The sequence below is a fragment of the Fringilla coelebs genome (assembly GCF_963513975.1).
Source record: "Fringilla coelebs genome assembly, chromosome: 1".
NCBI classification, from domain to species: domain Eukaryota; kingdom Metazoa; phylum Chordata; class Aves; order Passeriformes; family Fringillidae; genus Fringilla; species Fringilla coelebs.
In genome coordinates this window covers 91,103,529-91,124,217 of record NC_140028.1, presented here as the reverse complement: position 1 = coordinate 91,124,217, position 20,689 = coordinate 91,103,529, and the positions used below count along the sequence as shown (strand labels likewise).

The window sequence follows — 20,689 nt, the reverse complement described above, 5'->3', positions numbered from 1 at the left end:
ATCCAAGCAGATATTTGTTCTGTGTTGATACCGAGATGAAATGGGGTTTGTAAAGCTAAATGCAGAAGGCCCCCCCAGGACATATTTTGTCTGCCTCAGTGCTGTGCAGCACATTAGTGCAGTGTGATGTGTGACCAGTCAGACCATTTGTTTGTCTCAGTTTTCATCTGCAGCTCTCCAACATGTTCCATTCTCTGCCAAAACAGAGAAAGTACATTGCTTTTTAGTTCCTTAAGTCGTTTCCTCCTCTGGTTAACATCATCTTCCCTTGGTTTTGCTTTGTTTTCTTATTAATTTGTTTCCTTTTCCATCCATTTTTTTTCCTACTGGGATTCTGGAATATATTATAACTACACAGCACTTAAATGTGCTATAGTCAAGGGTCTTAACCATTGTTCTAGCCTTTTGCATGCCATTTGTTTTTTAATTTTAGTTTGGATTTATCTATTTAATGCAATATTTAATAATTTGGCTTTTGTTTTGGGGCGCAATTTGTGTTTGCAGACTCTGGGGTATGTAGATTGCTGTTACCAACTAAATAATGGGTGTCCTGTAATGCTGAAATGGCATTTTCTCATGTTTTCTGGGTTTTTTCTTTTTCCTTCCCTTCTTTTTAGACCCAGTACAAAATGTGGTCCAGATCTTGGAGAAGCAGTACTTGGAGGAGAAGCGGAGCGCTCTGGAGGAGCAGCGGGTGATGTACGAGCGCGAGCTGGAGCTGCTGCGGCAGCAGCTCTCCCCAGACAGGCAGCACCAGCACGGCAGCGACAGGCTCTCCTACACTGCTCAGGCTGCACAGCAGAAAGTCAATCTATGGACAGAGGAGAGGTGAGAATGCTGGAGTTAAAACAAAGTAGGGAGAACTACAGATGGTAAAAGATGTGGCTGGAACCTTGCGTCCAAAATCAGTAACTCTTTTTGTGGAGATGATGTGCAGAATAAGATCTGCGCTTCCACCAAAGCATTAGCATTTTGTTTAGGGCTGAGTTGTGATGTTTAACATGTGCAAGATTTAACTCACAAAAGACCTAAAGTTTTTTTTTTTTGAGCAGTATTACAGGTTGGTTTTCTGTGTGGTTTTTTGGGTTTTTTCTTGTTTTTTTTTTTTAATTTGAAAACTGCTTATTGAAATGTTTGCTTTAGCAAGTATTGTTTTAGTTCATGAAAGAAAGGAAAGAATAGTGCAGAAAGGTAAATTTGTGAACTAAAACTAAAGAGTCCAGTAAAGAGTAAAGAATATTGTGTTTTGCAAGTATGCAATGACAGCAGTAATACTTTGCAATCAAAAAACCATTAAAAATACAGAGAATGGGGTCCATATGTGTTTGTACATTTGTGTTTCTAAATGTAAGCCCAGCTTTGGGAGACAATGGCTCTGGTTGAGCTGCTTAGGAAGTTAAAGGCTTGCCATGAGGTGAATCGGCCTCTTTGCAAAGGAGTAGCAGGCACCTGAGTTCAGCCTTGGTGAAAGACCATCATGAGGTTTGTGGAAACAGTTAAAATGCAGTCTAGGAAGATGTGAACAGAGTGCATTTTGACCATGGAAGAAGCTTTCTCTTGGTATCATTGAGGGGAGAAGGATGCCAGCTCCATGGAGAGAAGTTCAAGGGGCAGCAACCAAAATGATTTAAGTTTTTTGAATACCAGTGAGTATTCTGTCATGAGACTAATTCAGCAGGAAGAACGTCTTGATATTCTAATAGGTTTCTTGTAAATTTATTTCATCTGTTTCTTTTAAAACAGAAGCTTCCTTATTCACTCAGTGGTTATTTTTTTCTATATGTACTGAGTTTGAGTGCTCTTTTTTATGCAATTATTTTTGCTTTTTTCTTTACCTTTAAAAAATAAAATCAATTTACCAAGATAGTCAACATTATTTTGCAGCTTTCAATTGAGAGTGTTAGAAATAGAACAGAACAGATATTGGTTTAGTCTTTGTGCAAGATTTAGTTTTGTAATTTCTGCCCAGTTTAGCCTGGGAAAAAAACCTAAACAAATAGCTAACTGCTGACCAGTGATGACTAGAATGTTTTTCATGGCAAGTGCAGGGAGAAGTAGTTCTATGATTCAACATTAATTAAAATAATTGTTTGCCCCTGTAAAAGCTAAAAACAGAATTATTGGGAACTGAATGTAAAATGTCACAGAGTTATGGTTGGGATTTGCAGACTCTTTTAGAGCTGCACAAGGAGTGCAGAGTGAGAAATGTGTTAGCTAGGGGCCTTTCTATTCAGAACTGCTTTGAGCACAGCAAGGCCATCCAGAAATCATTGATACTGTACTGCAGTAGCAGAGAAGAGAACTGGGCTTACTGGCAGGGGAGGCAGTACCTCTGAAAAGATGCAGCAGAAGGGAAAAGGAAGTAGCAAAAAACTTGCCTGTCCTTGAGAGCTGTGAAGAGAAGATGGTAATTGATTGTCTCAAAATTTCCCACCATAACCACAGAATCACAAAAAAGAGAATCTGGGGTGATATCAAGGCTAAGTGTTCCATCAGCTTTCACTACTCAGTAGTTGTTAGATGTTTCTGAGGAGGAGCTGTGCTTTGAACAAGAAGTTTTGCCTCTGAATTTCATGGGTGAATGAATGCTTTACTCTGTGTAACTGTTGAACTGCTTGAAGCTTGTACTTTGCTGCATTGTAAAGAAAAGGAAAATGGATTTTCTTTGGAGCAATCTATGAGGAGTCTGATAATATTTTGGTGGCACTGCCATTGAATAAGCAGTTTTCTGGAAGAACTCATTATCATTTTCCTGTCCTCCAGAAGACCCTCTTAGATATACTTTTTATTTATTTGTAGTTCTAGAAGAGGTTTTGTCTGCTGAAAAAAGGGGAAAAAAATGAATCATCTTAAATAAGAAACCAGAAAAAAACTCTTTGCGTGGTTTCTGTCGTGAAAGCATGGCAACATGTTGCTGAGAGGATGTTTACCAGCCAACTGGCCAGAGGGCAAAAAATCCTGGGAAGAATGGGCAGACTGGATGTGAAAAATGTGCAAAAGTTCCAAGAGTCTGGGATGCAGGGGATTTGATTGGTGCAGTTTTAGCTGTCTCTGTTGCTGTTGCAAATGAAGCTGGGCTCTACTGGATCAGGCAGCAAAATTAATTTGATAGGTATCAGATGTGGGCATGAGGCTGTATCTGTCAGATCAGCTGGAACACATTGCACAGAGGTTATTCCCGCTTTCTGCTGACTGTGGAAGGCCAGATGATACCTGGCCTGGTTTTAAATCCTGTTTGCATAAAGTTAACCCATTGTAACTTTGAACAAAATTTATTTGTTGAGGTGTTGTTGAGTGTCAGTTGTTCGTCCTTGTCTGGCCTAAATGATTATTTCAGGATTTCATGTTCTATGAGTATTTGCTCCAGTTAATACCCTAGTGGAGCTTGTCATATGTTTAATATAGTGAGAATTAAGAAATCCTGTCTGAAGTGGTTTTTTTTTTTCCTTAACTTTCTGGAAGGGTTCTGGCACAACTGTATGCAGAAAAACACAACTGTTATAAGAACTGCCCATAATTGGTTGAGTTACTTGTAAAGTTTACCTTACAGCCTTAATTTCTTTCTCAAGAATCTAGCTAATATTGGTGTGGGAGCCTCCTAAAAAACTTTCATGATGCTGATGTCCCAGAGCTGGTGTCCCAGATTAAGGAAGTGTCTGGCTGTTACTGCATCCAATGGCTCTTGCAGCACTTACATGCAGATAAAAGCTGCCTTCTGTTTCCCAAGTTAGGCAGTTGTTTTAGAGTGGTTGTAGGTGTGGTACACTCTCAGTATCAAATACTTTCTTGGGATTAATTTTTGACTTCCTTAATTTGCCTTGTGAATCCAGAATTATGGCTGTCTGTGGAATGTGTCACTCTTCTGGTCTGGAATTGCTTATTTAATTTTGATAGCCTGGATAACAGAAGCAAGAGGCAGAGAGAAAGGAATTTTCCATCTAATGCTGGGAGGAGATATGGAGGAAGTTACTAAAAATCCACTGATAGTAGCAGCTATTTAAGACCAAATAAAACCCACCACTATTGCAAACCTAGGCTGGGTAGGGGTGAGAGACAAAGCTGCATGTTTTAGCATGTTGAAGACACTAAAATTCAGGGCTGCTTACTAACACTGCTGGTTGTTTACCACTTTGGTTGTGGTATCAGGGGACTGTCAGAGTGTGGTTTGAATTAGCCATTCCTTGGGTTTTTTTGGAAAAAGATAACCACTCAACTAGAATTCTGTTGGTGACTGAGAGGCATGTTAGCAGCAGGCAAACTTTGCCTGTGTTCATAGGAAGGCCCTTGTTCCTCTTACAGTTGTGTATAATTTAAGGTGTTTCATAGAAATGAGAAGTGTATGTGCTCAACATGTACCATATTTCAGTAGGACTTTGCATAGAAAGGCTAAAAAATTCATACAGGGGAGAGCTGGTGACTGAAATATCCAAAGTTTGATCTTGAGTTTTATAAAGGTGGTGAGACACAGTAAGTGCTGTTGAGATTACAAAGAAGGCAGAATGAGCTTTGCTCAGAGGATAATCATGGTCATTTAAAAAGGTAGTTTAAAGATGAGAATCCCAGGTGAGGGCATATCTTAGTACACAGGTGTATGTATAGTATGTGTCATAGCAGGTTTGCCAGGTGTTGCATTAGAGTAGATTTGCTCAGACAGGCCTGAGAAATCTCTTTGGAATTTCTCCAGAAACTGAGTGCACAGGCCTTAATCTGTGCTTATTCATCTGTTACTTAAAAGATACCTTGTGTAAATAGGATTTAAGTTTTTTTATTTATATTTTTTTAATGTGTACTCTTGAATAAGTGGAGGGAGGTCTGTGGTCACTGCAAAGCTTTTGGAGTGATACAAAGCTGTGGCCTGCCATGAATGCAGATTCTAACATTGTGGTCTGAGGAAGAGCAGGTTTTATCAAGATGAAGTCTCACATGTTGGGACTGGTAGATTCTTTGGAACAGGACTCCAGATTAAAGGCAAGGACAGCTGCAATTATTTCATTTCTTGAAAATTCGAAATGGTCCTCAGGGCTTTAAACAAATCATCACTGTACCAGCTCCCATGTTACTGTGACCTTTTATTTGGGCATCACCATACTAGACGTGCCTCAACAGTAATTTGTTTGTTTAATATGTGATCCCTCAATAAAATTGTGTGAGTGTTTTGTGTTCACTGATACAGTGCTACTCAGCATTTCCTCTTAAACTTGTTTCAGAAAAGCCTTTGTTAGCATCTCTATTTGCAGCTTTCCAATAATAGAAATAGGTTTCTGTGTATTTTTCATGTTACCTACTGCACCACAGGGATGAATTGTTTCGACAGAGCCTGGCTAAACTTCGAGAGCAAATAGTGAAGGCAAATACTCTGGTGAGAGAAGCAAACTTCTTAGCAGAAGAAATGAGTAAGCTAACAGATTATCAAGTAACACTTCAGATCCCCGCTGAAAACCTCAGTGCCAACAAAAAGGTAATGATAACAAAGAATGCTGGAAAATGTAGCTTTGTGGCTAAACTTTGTAGATTCATCCAATATATAACATTCATCCAGTTTGAGCCAATAAAATGTTACTTTTGTTAGATTATGCATGGGCACAATAGAAGTACTACCTGATTAATATAGTGAAAGTGAGCAATTAAGTAAAATTGCAAGAGAGCATTAATAGCATGGCTCTTGCTCTTTGTGTGATCACCATATGTGCAATGCATATGAACAGACATTTGTGTTCTGTTGCTGCAGAACCTGCATTTTAGTTATATCTGCAGAAATTAATGGGTTTTGTTACAGTTTCCTACAATTTTGTGTCTTAAAGGGTTTTACAGTGCTGCTGTAAATATGATAGCAATTAGGATAATATGCTTGTGCTAAGGGCTTTGATTGAGTGTGTTAATGTTCCTGTGGGAATGGTCATGTTTGAGGAGGATAAAGAGATCTGGATCCTCAAGGGATGTATATAGGCCATACTGTGTCTGAGGACAGAAGTAGCATGACTGGCATGCAGAGAGAAGCTGCATGTTCTGTGTTTTATTCCTTTCTAGGAATGCAGTTTGAATGAAGAGCTTAACTATTCCATGCACCTTTCCTGCACTGATTGTTTTTTCTTCTGATTTAGAGGGGTGCAATAGTAAGTGAGCCTGCAATTCAAGTGAGGAGAAAAGGAAAAGGTACTCAAGTGTGGACTATTGAGAAACTAGAGAACAAATTGATTGATATGAGAGACCTCTATCAAGAATGGAAGGAGAAAATTCCTGAGGTAATTTATATACTTTTGAAAATGGAATGGATCAAAGATTGAGTTTGTTTTCTTTAAACCCCTTTTAATATGTTATAGACAGCAAGTGCAATGACTTTGTGTATGAAAGGAGAGGGTACTATGGTGTTTAAAAAAAAAAAAAAAAACCAAAGAAAAAACTAGAACAAAACCAGTATATAATCCTAAATATTCAAAATCCGCACAGATAATAAAACACAGGTATGTCCTATCTCATTTGTGTTTTCAGATGTTAAGTGTACTGATGTCAGATATAATTGTGCTGAGGTAGTGACTCACAATGCCACTAAGAGCATATGTTTACCTGGCATGCAGATGACCACCAGCTCTGAATGGAAGCAGCAGGCTGCATTAGAAATAAAGTTATTTAGTGTGTCAAAGCTAACAAGGGTGCTGGTTAAGATGCAGAACATACTCAAGGTGCAGAACATACTAATGGAATAAAACTTGATTTTAAACTATGAAATATTCTTTAATTTCATTTCTATATTTCCCAGCCCTAAAGCAGGGAAGAAATCAATTGAAGATACTTTGTCTACAAAACCAAGTGGTGTTTTGTGAGAATTTAAGTAACACATTAGCCTTGGCAGATAAGCATGAGATTTGTCAAAAACTTGCTTGTCTATTAGAAAGAGACATGATATTTGGTATTGCAGAAGACATCATTTAAGTATCCAGGTAGAAGTGCATAGGAAATATATCTTACTGTCTTGTGGCTGTTAGGAAGCACCTAAATTACTTGTATCAAGAATCATTCTTAAATATGTTTGAACAACTCTTGTGCCTTTGTTACATGCTTTGGACGGGACAATGGGAATCTCTAAAATCATAACACAGGGGAGGTCAAGCACTTCATCTGTGCCCATTGAAGACAACGATGATTTTGCTGCTGACTTTAGTAAGAACTGATAGCACATATTTGAATACATTATGTCTGCCTGAGCCAGGATCATTCTTTCCATGACCTATGTCGTCCATAATGCATGTGTTCTATGTGCTACATAGAAACACGTAGGTCAAATGCATGTGTTGAAGACGAAAGAGGAGAAGGAGGGAAGGAACTAACAAATTCACTGAGGAGTGCATATCATGCTAGGAATCTGCATGAATTCTTTGTGGCTGTATGGGGAATGCTGCAGGTGTGATCTCAGCTCTATGGGAGTCATAAGAAGACTTGTTGACTTAAGTAGGAGTCATCCTGTACCTTCCCTTTGCCCTTGTAGTGGTAGCCAGCAGCCAGACCGGCACAACCTGAGGATGCTTTGACCTCTCGTTTAGGAAGTATAAACAGAGCAGAAAAGGTGAAACATCTTGAAATCAATGACTATTGTAATTGCTCATGATAAAGTCTGCTTTGTTTTGACATTGCTAAAATATGCAGGTCATCATATTGTTATATCCCTTAGTAAAGAAAGGATTGTATAATGTCTCATCTCAAAGATTTCATTTCAAATTTGTAATATGATTCTAGTCTCTTTCTGCCTGTGTAACAGGAAGGAACAAAGACAGGTAGTGGAGTCATTTTTGTGCCACGATCTTTTAATACTATGAGGTTATTTGATCTCCTCTTCCCACACTGGTGGTTTTGTGACATTTCTTTCATTATCTCTAAAACAGATAAGGAAGCTGATTGGCAAGAGAGGTGATCCTTTCTACGAAGCGCAGGAGAACCACAACTTGATCGGGGTCGCCAACGTGTTTCTGGAGTGCCTTTTCTACGACGTGAAGCTGCAGTACGCCGTGCCCATCATCAGCCAGCAGGGCGAGGTATGCTGAGAGCTCCTGCAGGACTCTTTGTGCTCCTTGAGCACCAGGGGTTCAGCAAGCAGATGGTGCCTGCTGTCTTGTTCCCCAGTGAATGAGTGTTTTTCAAGTGGCCTTGTATGTTCTCTGTGTAATTGCCTTCAGGTGGCAGGGCGGCTGCATGTTGAAGTAATGCGTGTTACTGGGTCTGTCCCAGAACGTGTGGTGGAAGGAGATGACTCATCTGAGAACTCCAGTGAAAGTGGGAGTCTGGAAGTCATGGATAACAACGGAGAAATTATTCACAGAGCGAAAAAGCTCTCCTGTAGGGTGAGTGAGAACACCTGATGAAGTTTACAGTTTCGAGCCTCTGTAACTATGTAGTCAGTCTGATGTAAAGTACTCGGCTATTGCTGGCTGAAAAGTCTCTGAAAGGACTCCTTTTGTTCCAGCTCAGGGTAGGCCAGTCAGTGGTTTCCAGTGGCTCATTTTATTTGTTTTAGTTTCCAGTAGATGCACATTCACACCATAAATACTGGTGTTACAAGAACAGTCCTTTACAGACATGGAAGGGGAAACAGTTTTTCCCTGTAACTCTCTCCTGTAGTTTGATCATCTAATGTAGTATCTGTGGGTGCTGTATGGGTTTAATTTCTTCTGTGACGAAGTATTTCATTCTCCACTCGAGCGTATCAGCTTCCCCCAATGAAACATGTACATGGGTGAGGTCCTTACATCTACATTTCTGTATATGCAAAATCATATTTCCTAAATGGGAACATCCTTACTGTCCTTTAAAACTTCTTTTTGGCTGTTGGTCTTCAATTTGCAGTTGAAGAGGAAACAGTCATATTCATGACAATATATGTTTTGTTTCCTCAGGTAAAAATAAAAGAAGCAACTGGACTGCCACCCAATCTCTCCAACTTTGTGTTTTGTCAATACACGTTTTGGGATCAATGCGAATCAACAGTAGCAGCACCAGTAGTAGATCCAGATGTGCCTTCACCTCAGAGCAAAGATGCTCATTTTACAGTGACCTTCTCTCACTGTAAGGTAAGTATTTTTGTTATAAAACAGTGTTTCCAGCATGATCATATGTTTGAGGGAAACTGTTTAGAGTCTGAGCCTTGTTTTGCTGGGGGAAGCAGAAGGAGGGGAGTCAAGTCATATAACTAATGACTTTTAACTATGCTTAAGAATGCCTTAATATTTCACTTCATCACTTCTTCAAACTGTAGCAAAAGGAAAAGATATTTTGATTAGGGATCTTTTAAATTCAGATGTTACCTTTAACGTGTGGAGCAATCTATCATTTATATAACAACAGCTGATTATATACTTGTTTGGTAAGCTCAGTAGCTTAAAAGAGATCACTGGAGCTGAGACATCACTTCTATGATGAAATGTGGTATGCAGGAGCATGAATTGCTGAGATGATGAGTTTTTACAACTTTCGTGTCCAGAGTGGAGCTTTGTGATGCAAACTGTATGGTTGACCAGGCAGGAAGTTAGTTGTTTGTGTCCTTACAAGCAAGTTGAGGAGATACAATTATTTAATATGGTTGAATGTGATTTGCTTTTCTCATTGCCAGGACTATGTGGTGAATGTCACAGAGGAGTTTTTGGAGTTCATTTCAGAAGGAGCTCTTGCTATTGAGGTGTGGGGTCACAGATGTACTGGCAATGGCAGCTCTGTTTGGGAAGTTGATTCTCTTCATGCAAAAACTAGGACGCTGAGAGACAGGTACAAATGTATTACAAAGTAATGCTTCCATCAACTTTTTATAAGTTTTGTAATACCTGTGGTGCACAAATACTTTGAGGGAACCATGAGTTTTTGTGGGGATGTCTTTTTAGATGGAATGAGGTAACTCGAAGAATAGAAATGTGGATTTCTATACAAGAATTGAATGAGATGGGTGAATACACTGCAGTCGAACTCCATCAGGCAAAAGATGTAAACACAGGGGGAATTTTCCAGCTTAGGCAGGTATGTATCTTTTCCTTGCCATCTTATTCATGCTTAAATTAATTTTTAAATTTTATTCTTAGTTTTTCTCTCCCTCTCGATTTCCTGCTTAGGGTCATTCTCGGAGAGTTCAGGTGACAGTGAAACCTGTGCAGCATTCAGGAACGTTGCCTCTCATGGTAGAAGCAATTCTTTCAGTCTCTGTAGGTGGGGTAACTGCCAGATCAACCAAACTGCAAAGGGGCTTGGACAGCTACCAGGTGAGGCAGTTAATTTCTCAGTTTGGTGTGGTTCTGGTGTTCTAGACCCAGCTCAACACGATTCCAAAAGAGACCTTAGCACACTGGTACATGATTTGTAGTTTTACCCATGCTTGAGGTTAATACAAGTAATGTGAGCCTGTGGTGCTAAACCTGCTTTTTTTGCATATAACTCAATTTATGACTGATAAAGTACCAAGTATGGCAGGACAGAAGGAATATGGGAATTGTTTTTACCTTTGTGTAAAGCGATGATTAATACTAGATTCCTAGTGCTATTAGTTTTCCTCCCTTCCAGAGATGGTGAAAGTTGAGGAGAGGAAAAGCCAAAAAAAAAAGGAATTTATTAGAGAGATGCTATTTAGCTTTTCGAAAAGCACCAAGTTATTTGATAAGAATCAAAACAGTTTTCGCTGAATGTGAAAGGGCTATTCCACAACAGCCAAGGAACTCCTTAAGAAACATAAATATTTCTGCTGATACTGGACAAATTCATATTGGAAATAAAGCATGACTTTAACAGTGATGGCAAAGAACAAGTGGAATGGGCCACCCAGGGGAGCAAGGTGCCTTTGGTCAGAAGGTTTGCATTCAGTTCCACAAATAATTCTAACCTTGGATACAGATGAAATTGTAAAACTTGAGATTAGCGATCTGCTTGCTCAGTCATTTTTCTGGCACTGGTTTCTGTGGCGATTTAAATTATTTTATTTTTTTAATAAACATATTCACTAATACTTAAGTCATTGCTGACCTGCTACAGTGTAATGAAAAAAAAATCTCTCTACCTCTAATAAGACTAGTTATTTGAGTGTTGTGATTTTAACATTTTACAAGTTTGTGGCAGAAATGTTGGTGTTTGTGTTTTGGGTTGTTTCTGTTAATTTCTGTTGAGTGAAATGCGTGGGTTTTATGTTTTACAAAATGTATTTTCTCCTACCAGAAGGAGGAGGAGGATGATGGTGGTGATATGGATAGTTACCAGGTATTGCTGCTCTTGCTGTCAATCCTGCGGCATGGGGCACAGCTAATGCTAATGGCCAGCAACTCTCAAATGAACAAGCAAAAGCAGCTTTGAATACACATGTGCTGTGCATTTTAGAGGCTACCTGGGCTATAAAACACTGCTATTTCAGTTTACCTTGTCTTACAGTGTCCTCTCTTCTCTAGTACTCTGCAGTCAGCTCTCCTAACTGGCTACATGAATTGCTATGGGAATAAAAGACTTGAAACTTTAATTTAGAATGAAAGCAGTTTCTGATGAATATCACAGGGAAAAGAACCAGCAGCTGCAGGCATCTTTTCCAGGCAAATTATGCAGCATAAGATATTTTGTTTGTTTTCTAAAGAAAATACCATAATCCTTTATGTCGTGCAGTTTTCTGAAATGCTTGAGTGAGAGTTGGAGGATGTGAATGGGGGTAGATACAGAAGCTTCAGTGAAGCAATTTTCTTATATCTGCACAAAACCCAACCTTGACCCTGTTCTCCTGTGTGATAAGGCACAATTTAGACAGTATAACAGAAGACTCATTTTAAAAGGTGACAAAGAGCAGAAGAGGAAATGAGGAAATCCCCCCCCAAAGTAAAATAAATTTCAGATTTCTACATAGAAGACTTTTTTTTTGATAGGCAGTCCAACAGAAGTAAAACCAGTTAGGTGAGAATGCTGACATCCCTTAAAATGATGTGTTAAGTTTCCTAGCAATCTCAAAAATATAATTTAAGGTACTAACTTCTTGCGGGCTGTTTATGCGCTTCCTGACATATCACAGAGAAGAACCAACCGGATTTTCTGTGATACCACAAAGCATGATTGCATGATGGGTTTTATTTGCATGAGAAATCTTTTAATTGCACTGATAGCAGCTGCTAGCAATGGAATTTTGTGCAGGTTTGAGGGTTTACTGACCTGTCTAATCTTCAGGAGAACTTATGATCAACTGATGATACTGGGTTTTCCTCTTCCATATGCTATTCAGAAGTTTGATTGCCACTTCTGTGAGTAATTAGCCCATGGTGTGTAATCTGTTCAGCAGCAGAGGCAGTCACATTTTCTTTTCTCCTGTTGAAATCTTGAAAGCAAATAAATTTCCCTTCATGGGCGATGAGGTACTTAATCAGTGTGCATGTAATTCGGGGGAAAAGAGTTTTCTGCATTGTGCAAGCCATTTAATATAAATTCTGATGAAATTACCACAAAATTCACTGCCCTTTATTCTTACCCACATAGTCTCGTGACCTTCTTCTCTATTTCTGTGTTAGGAAGAAGATTTGAACTGTGTACGAGAAAGGTGGTCTGATGCATTAATAAAACGCAGAGAATACTTAGATGAGCAGATCCAAAAGATCAGCAACAAACAAGGTTTGCAGCTTGAAGTCTCTATCATAAGTACTTTATGCCCTATACCAAAAAAATGTATCTCATCTGAAATCCTTATCTCTTCCACCACAGAAAAATCTGAGGATGATATAGAACGAGAAGCGCGGCTGGTGGAACAGTGGGTGGGGCTGACAGAAGAGAGGAATGCAGTGTTTGTTCCAGCACCAGGCAGTGGAATTCCCGGTGCCCCCGCAAATTGGTATGTTCAGAAAAGCCACTGGAGTTGCCAGCTTTTTGTACATAAACTGTGCATGCTGCAAGGTACAAATCTAAGGATGTTCTGGAGCTTCCTGTGTTCTCCTGTGATACTACAAACTGCATTCAGCTGACAGAAAGTTTAGAAGGTCAGGTGCTGTTCTGAATGTAAGAAAGATTTGCTTAGCTAAGATATTACATGAAGTAGCTTTGAAATAGCTTTCAAGGTTTGAAAATTACCTTTGAATGTAATATAGTATTTTGCAACTTTAAACAATTGGGAAAATTATCCAGTAGTTTGATTCCTTTCAGAAAAGGAATGATAGAAAGATGAACGGTAGAACACATGATGATGTCATTGATAAAAGGTAGAGAGAGAAGAAACTGATTTTAAAGGATGTGTTCTCTGTTTCTTCTGAATTTGTAATATGTTTCTCTTTAGTTTCATTTAAGTTTTGTGTTTTAACTAAGATCTTTGGAGCTGACATGCAAAAATGAGGAACGCAAGGTGTTAGGTTTGGGAAGCGTGGGCAAGAAATATTCCTCTAATCAAGAGTACACTAATGTCTCCAATAGTATTTGGGGAATAATGTAGCAATACTCTTTTGTCACCATTTTTCCCCTTATCCACCTGAAGCGTGCTGTGGACATATGGCTTAAAGTGTGTTTATGGACGTAAAGACTGCCAGTAGTTACATAGCTAGTTGTTTGGAGGGTTGCTGAACTTTATGTGTGAGATGACTGCAGTTAATTTGGTAAGGAGCAGAACAGGATGTTTTAAACTCTGGTCCTCACAGCAGCTACCACATGCTGTGTGGTGTGAATTGAGTTTTGGCAAAGCTCTAGATGTAGCTCTGCGTGTAGATAAACAGAATGCTGTTTGTGCCACACAGGCATTCAGAGTAGCCATCAGAATGTTGACAGCTTTAGCCATTGGTTACACTTAATGAATATTGCATGGAGATCTGTTTGCCCAAATTAGCTTAGGTATGAATTTGCCTTCTTTGTTGCTAGCAGTTTGTTTTGTTTCAGGATTCCACCTGCAGGAATGGAAACACATATACCTGTCCTCTTCCTTGATCTGAATGGTATGTTGTAAAAGCAGATTAAGAAACTTATGGAGGGGAAAATGGGGTTTTGTTTGGGTGAGTAAGTTGTTAAATGCAAGAATGAACTTAAAAGGTGTAAGAAATCAGAAAAGTCCTGGCAATGACACTGTGATATGTCCTGGAAAGTGCTTTTTCTTCTGGTTGTGTATGTTGGCATATTTAAGCACAACTATTTTAGAATAAGGATAAAAGTCAGGGAACACAGGAGTACAGTGATAGGCTGTACAACAGAAAATATGGTAAGAAAGCAAGCTTAGTTTGAATCAAACAGCAGATGGGGAAATCCTGTAAGCTTTTTGGTGCACAAATTCACATGTTGTTAAAGCACTGATAGAGAATCTCCCAGTGCTTTCAGAGCTCTTTCCACTGATGTTTCTGTAGAGTTTTAAACGGCTCATTTAATGAACACTGTGTTAGGGCTATAATGAGCTTTTTTTACAGAATCTAAGTCTTCTCTCTGTCAAGGTATTTAGCTCTAAATGTGAGAAGTATACTGATATATATTCTTAAGATGCAGATACACAGTGTAAGCAACAAGAAACTAGAGGTAGCTCCACATTTAAGGACTGTTTAGGAAGCAAGTCTAATTATAAACCTGGACATAAAGCACAAGAGAATCTATAGGCCTTATCGCATCCAGCACTGGAGTGGCCTGTTACACATATTTACATAGGCAATGTGTCAATAACCTGCTTTAGCTGATACTTTTGGAAAGTGAAAAACCTCTTCCTCCATCTGTGCTCACAAGAAATTTTTTTTGGGTGTGGTTTGTGGGGTTTTTTGTTTTCTTTTTTGGGTTTTTTTTGCTATCAGTGGAGATTAGCAGACAAAAAATCAAACAGGGTATTTAAACAGGTTCATTGTGTCATTGCACACCTTTTGTTTGTTTAGCTAAAAGCATAATGTAGCCAGGACTACTATTCTCAATTTCTTTTGTATGCTGAAATCATCTTCAAAATGCTGCATAGTAATAAGATTAAGTAGGATTAAATGTATTATGAAATATGGATAGGCCTTTATTACAACTTTGCCTCTATATATTCATATCCTTTGGTATAAAACTATTTCACTCTTTGCACATTTGTTTCATTAGCTGATGACCTCAGTGCCAATGAACAACTTATAGGTCCCCATGCATCAGGAGTTAACTCAATACTACCAAAGGAGCATGGGAGCCCATTCTTTTATCTGCCGATCATAAAACACAGTGATGATGAGGTAAATTGTTAGCAAGCCTCCTTTTTGACAACTGCAGCTTGTGTAAATGCTTTCTTCTTATGTTTTGTTTCCTACTTCTATGTATTTAGTCATTACTATTATTATTATTATTATTATTATTATTATTATTATTATTATTATTATTATTATTATTATTATTATTATTATTATTATTATTATTATTATTATTACCTTTTGGTCTTAGAAGTACCTAGTGCTGCCTTTATTTTCTGACCTATTTATTTAGAATTTAAGAGGATATGACTTGTTTGCTCTTTTGCCTTAATTCAGAGATGACAAGTCTTGGCTCTTGGCAAAGAATAATTGAACTGCCTGACTCAAAATCCCTTTTTCTGCTTTCCTCACCCCTTCGTCATTCCTCTTGCAGGCTCTTAACTCTTCAGAGAAAATGACTTGTTTTATTGTGTGCACAAGGCAAAGCTTAATATTTAAATAAAAATTCTTTCATTTGTAGTTATTAGTACAAATTACTACTAGTAATTACTGGTTTTTAAATATATGGTTTGGGAATTGTTGGAAATTAATTGTTCTGAATCCATTTTGGAATCTCTTAACTGATACCTTCCATGTCCTGCATCTACTCAGGCCATTGTTTAAGAGATTGTTTCCAGAATAAAGAGGACACCAAAGTTGAGGGGAAGGCAGAGGGAAGGAAAAAAAAGTTCTGCAGAATGGGTGCAGGTTTATTCTTTGTGGGCTGTTACCCTAATCCAACATAGATGGAAGATTTTACATTGAAATTAGTATACTTCTAATATGGTAGCAGTAGGACCTGTATTCCTTCATCCAGTCTTTCTTCTACTGTCCTTTCTGTCTCCAGCCATGTGAAAACTTCCTTTTGGGGCAGGGTTTGCACAGTGCAGGGATTGTGGTCGTAATTGTTTTCCTCAGTATCTTAACAGCTATTTTGTGATTTTTTTTCTGATAAATTCCTTACTCTGAAAAGGAGGTTTGATTCCACTTTGTTCAATTAGGGTGATTTTTCTCTCATTAAGGAATTGTTTTACTTCATGTTAAATCATTGTAAATGATACCTGTTTTTAAGATAATAGAATCTTTGATTTCCCTTTCCTTCTTCCACTTTATTTGTCTGCATAGGTTTCAGCCACTGCTGCCTGGGACTCTTCTGTCCATGATTCAGTGCACCTCAATAGGGTAACTCCTCCAAATGAGAGAATTTACTTAATAGTGAAGACTACTGTGCAGCTCAGTCACCCTGCTGCAATGGAGCTGGTATTACGCAAAAGGATTGCAGCCAACATTTATAACAAGCAGGTAATAAGTTTAAATATTCTTTTATTCCTTGTTTTGTTTCACATTCTTAATTTAATGAAAATGCTTTCTTAGCTGCTTGCTTAATTTTGTGAGTCTGGTCTCCTCAGTTCTTATGAGAGAGAAATGAAAAGTAGATTTTTATAGGTTGCACTGAAGCTATGTACCGGTATATTTCTTTGAACTGTCCATTTTTTAGCTGATTGAACTTAGTAGCATTGTATACACAGTGTTGTGAAGACTGCTTGAAAGCACAGTGTTGTAAAGACTGCTTGAAATATCATAAATGCTAAAAAGTAATTTAATAAATTATATTTCTGGTTGGCTTCATAATGAGATTTTTCATTGCACCTTTTTATTTAATAATTATCAAAACAGTAACTGAAAATTACTTTCTTTCTAGAGTTTTACCCAGAGCCTGAAAAGAAGAATATCCTTGAAAAACATATATTATGCCTGTGGAGTGACTTATGAAATAGTATCCAATATACCAAAGGTAAATCATAGCATATTTCTCTGGCAAATTCACAGAAACCAACAGAATTGACCTACTCTAGTGGGTGATATTGATTAGAAAGTAAATGTCCTGCTTTGCAGGTATGGGGCGGGTTGCAAAATGGTTATACTAAAGTTCAGTGTGAGATTGTGTTTATCTTTAAACAGTTGAAAACTGTGGGGTTTTTATTTTCTCTTCTACTGTATTAAACTGAGTTTTGGTAGTAAAGTTATTTTTGAAACCTATTAGTATCTACAGGGAAAATATAGAGGGTACTCAGAGGAACGCTCGGGTTTGTGGAAACAGAATAGCTGGGAATCTGAGTTCACAGGAATATAAATTACTTTTTATAGAAAAAAGCTTGTACAAGTTGTAAATGTACTCTAAAATTTATTTTAAAAGTAAACAAACTGGACAAATGAAAACATAAATAGTCTGGAAACCCTGTAATTGTCACTCTGTTGCACTACTTAAATTTTAAACTCTAGAGAAATCAGCATACTTTAAGATTTGGGAAGGAAATTACATTTCCTTGCCTAGGAAGTTGTCATTAGTTGAGCCTTAACATACACAATCAGGTTATATATGCATTTTTTCTAGAAGGGATTTACTACAGCAAATGCTCAAAACTTCTCCTAAGTTTGATTTCTTCAGCATCATTTGCATCTCTATGGAGCAACCCTGGATCATTGACTGTATTTAGGTTTGCTGATTAAGTTTAAGATGCCCAATTCAAATTACTTTCTGGATTGAACTGGTCAAAAAAGTGAGCTAAAACAATTGGCTTTCCTTTTTGAAACCTTGAATGGTGTTACTTCTACTTTAGGCTACAGAAGAAATTGAGGATCGTGAGACCTTAGCACTGATGGCTGCAAGGAGTGAGAACGAGGGCACATCCGATGGCGAAACCTACATTGAGAAATACACACGTGGTGTGCTGCAAGTGGAGAACATTCTGAGCCTTGAGCGGCTAAGACAGGCAAGGAAAAGGCATTTCTTGCACCCTTTGCACTGGATTGTAAGAATTCAAGAGGAGATGACTGACCTTTTAAAAATACTGTGTTGCTTTTTTTGTTTCAATTGGGTTTTTTTTTGGAGATCATTGGACAGACAAATGTAAGATGAAGTTAGTTCTGTGAAATACAAATTTCCAGGGGTGGTGGATGTAGTAATGGAAGTTGGAACAATGTAGTAGTACTCAGAACCTGAACAAGCAAAGGCCAAAGAAAGAATTTCAGACAGAAGCTTTGATGGCTCTGTGTGCAAATTAAGATTTGTGAATGCAAGCCCTGATTGCTGCTGTTAGCTACGCTGCAAAAAAGTCCCTATCCTGCTTGCTCAGTTCTCCAGAGGAGAGCCTGGCCTTGCTGTTAGTGTTTTGATCTCTTTTCACAGGCAGTCACTGTCAAAGAGGCTCTCTCCACCAAAGCCAGGAACATCCGCAGGAGCATCAGCACTCCGAACGTGCACAACGTAAGGACCCTTCATCGTTAGCACGGCTGGGGCAGGGGCTGCTGTCTGTGTGCTGATGTAATGCTTGCACAAAGAGATGTGGTGATGATTGCTCTGTGCTGGGACTAACCAGCCTGTGGGAAGTGGACATGAAGTGAAATCCCACCCCAAAATTGTCTGTCCTAGGAAATAACAAAGTTATCGGGAAAGAGGGAGGGTTGGTTGAAACTCTTCTCCTTTTACAAGGGTATCCATTTGGGAAGTAGTTCAGGATGACAACTGCCCTGATTCAGATTACTTATACCTCCAAGTCCCTCTAACTTTTTTCATGGTATAAGGGGTAGTCTCCATTTTATGTGTTCTCTCACTCACTCATACAGCAGAAATATAGATGTCTTTATCTGGTCTGAAAAGAGAAAGCAAAACAGTTATTAGAACTAAATCATCATAGTGTTTCCTCAGGGTATTATATCTCACAAATAAAAGGTAGGCATTTTGTCATTCTGTCTCTTGGTGTTCCTTAGGTGTCCTGTAGTCGACTGGATCTTTCTGCCTGCGATGAAGATGACAAGGTATGGAAGTGTAGCAAAAACCAGCTCACATTCCCAGATTTTCCACCCCACCAGAAGCAAGACATGTTTGAAAATTGGGGGGGAAAAAAAGGAAAATTGAAATAGTATTTTCCTTTAATAGTACTGAAAGCAGTTGATTTACATAATATATCTTTGAAGTTCTGCACCCATTACATATAATTTTACATTAAACCTTATTGTCCTTCTCGGCCTTTCATATTAGTATTATATAAACTGATATGTAAGAAACAGAAAGAGCAAAACTTTAACTACTTTTCTGACCAGCTAATTGCCTTTAAAACAATACATTTCTGTGTGACAGGAAAATTGTCTGAAGTCAGTAATTGACATACCTTTGGTTTGGGGGGTTTGGTTGACTTTTAAAACAACCACCTGAGTTTCCCTACTGATTTTTTTCCACAGTTGCCTGCATCATCATACATATTTATGTGGTTTTATTTTTTTAGGGTTGGCCTGAAAGTCACCTAGATATATCTGACTGTTGTTCCAGTTATCAAGATGTATCATGCTATGGTACTTTACCCAGGGAGTCACCTCGCAAGAGCAAAGATGGCAGTGGTGAGATTTCATATATGTAATGACAATGCTGGTGGATTCTTATTTACTGCATTAAACTGAAAATTTAATTCCCAGTGCTCTTTTCCTTATAAATGTGTTATTCAGCTTCTACGTAAGGAACTAAACATAACCTGGAAATAGGGGAGAAAAGGAGAAATGCATAAGACATCCAGGAAAGGGGGTAAAAGAGGTGGGCACAATGTGCTAAATATAAATCAAAACTGTAAAAGAAGAAAAAAGAAAAAAAAGCCACACAAAACAAAACACCACACACACACACACAGAAAAGAACAAAATGCAGCTGCTGTTATTTTATGAATTTAAAGATGAAGATGCTTTTTTTAAAGTGGGAAGTGTCCTTAGACAAGTTCTTTACGTGATATGTGGGTATTGTCTGTGCTTCCCTGTCAGTATGTCACAAGTGCCTTGTTTCCTTCAGGTCACATTGAACAGGCAGTGGAGGTAGAAATACTGCTGCAATAAAGTGGGACTGGGGGTTTATTCATTGTTTCCTTGCTTATAATTTCCTTTTTAATCATGCTGGCTGTTCTGGATGGCTGGCTTGGTTACAGGGCAGATTTGCAGTCTTGTGGGCAGAGGTCAGGTGAGACACAGAAAGTAAAGAGCTTCTCAGTTCTATTTTCAAGGACACTTCCCACTGGTTTTATGACCAAGATGAAAAGGAGAAATGTTGGAGCCTCAAAATGGAAGGGGCAGATAATGCTGTTCTCTGCTTTCCTTCTTTTTCCAGATTTCTCTGAGGATCTCACTCAGCTGTGCATTGTTTCATGCCTAGGCCAGTGGTTAAATACTTAAATACTGACATTTTTTCTATAGCCAGCAACTTTGTCAATTGCATGGCTTAACCTTCAGTTGTTTTGAAATATGATCTTGCAGTCAGGATAAGAAGAACTGAAATACACTATTTTTGCTTTTTTACCTAGGTGTTGTAGCAGAGAATTCCCATGCTTTAATGGCCAGCCCTTTTAAAGCATTTTCTCCCCAGCCACCAAAGTTTTTCAAGCCCTTAATGCCAGTGAAAGAGGAGCATAAAAGGAAGACCCCACTTGAAAGCCGACCTCTACTTAGTCAAGAGGTAATCTTTGAAAAGCACCTGCTTTTTTATAGGAGATGGAGTGATTTTGTGTACTTGGCAA

At 38.4% G+C, this 20,689-nt stretch overlaps 1 protein-coding gene across 10 annotated transcripts in view; it reads left to right on the top strand.

Annotated features, from left to right (window-relative positions):
* The window catches only part of KIF13A (kinesin family member 13A), a 104,997-nt gene that overhangs the window by 74,275 nt on the left and 10,033 nt on the right, over positions 1–20,689 (top strand). For 7 of the 10 annotated variants that reach the window (XM_084218518.1, XM_084218515.1, XM_084218514.1 and 4 more), the window contains 21 exons: positions 618–828; positions 5,296–5,458; positions 6,102–6,242; positions 7,878–8,027; positions 8,169–8,333; positions 8,886–9,059; positions 9,599–9,750; positions 9,864–9,996; positions 10,089–10,235; positions 11,179–11,220; positions 12,501–12,600; positions 12,691–12,817; positions 13,846–13,901; positions 15,016–15,140; positions 16,260–16,436; positions 16,837–16,929; positions 17,756–17,908; positions 18,325–18,402; positions 18,906–18,953; positions 19,421–19,532; positions 20,477–20,628. In XM_084218518.1, coding sequence (XP_084074644.1) covers positions 618–828; positions 5,296–5,458; positions 6,102–6,242; positions 7,878–8,027; positions 8,169–8,333; positions 8,886–9,059; positions 9,599–9,750; positions 9,864–9,996; positions 10,089–10,235; positions 11,179–11,220; positions 12,501–12,600; positions 12,691–12,817; positions 13,846–13,901; positions 15,016–15,140; positions 16,260–16,436; positions 16,837–16,929; positions 17,756–17,908; positions 18,325–18,402; positions 18,906–18,953; positions 19,421–19,532; positions 20,477–20,628 — 2,699 coding nt within the window. The remainder of the gene's footprint in view (positions 1–617; positions 829–5,295; positions 5,459–6,101; positions 6,243–7,877; positions 8,028–8,168; positions 8,334–8,885; positions 9,060–9,598; positions 9,751–9,863; positions 9,997–10,088; positions 10,236–11,178; positions 11,221–12,500; positions 12,601–12,690; positions 12,818–13,845; positions 13,902–15,015; positions 15,141–16,259; positions 16,437–16,836; positions 16,930–17,755; positions 17,909–18,324; positions 18,403–18,905; positions 18,954–19,420; positions 19,533–20,476; positions 20,629–20,689) is intronic. The other 3 variants (XM_084218516.1, XM_084218521.1, XM_084218517.1) reach the window with 2 other exon arrangements.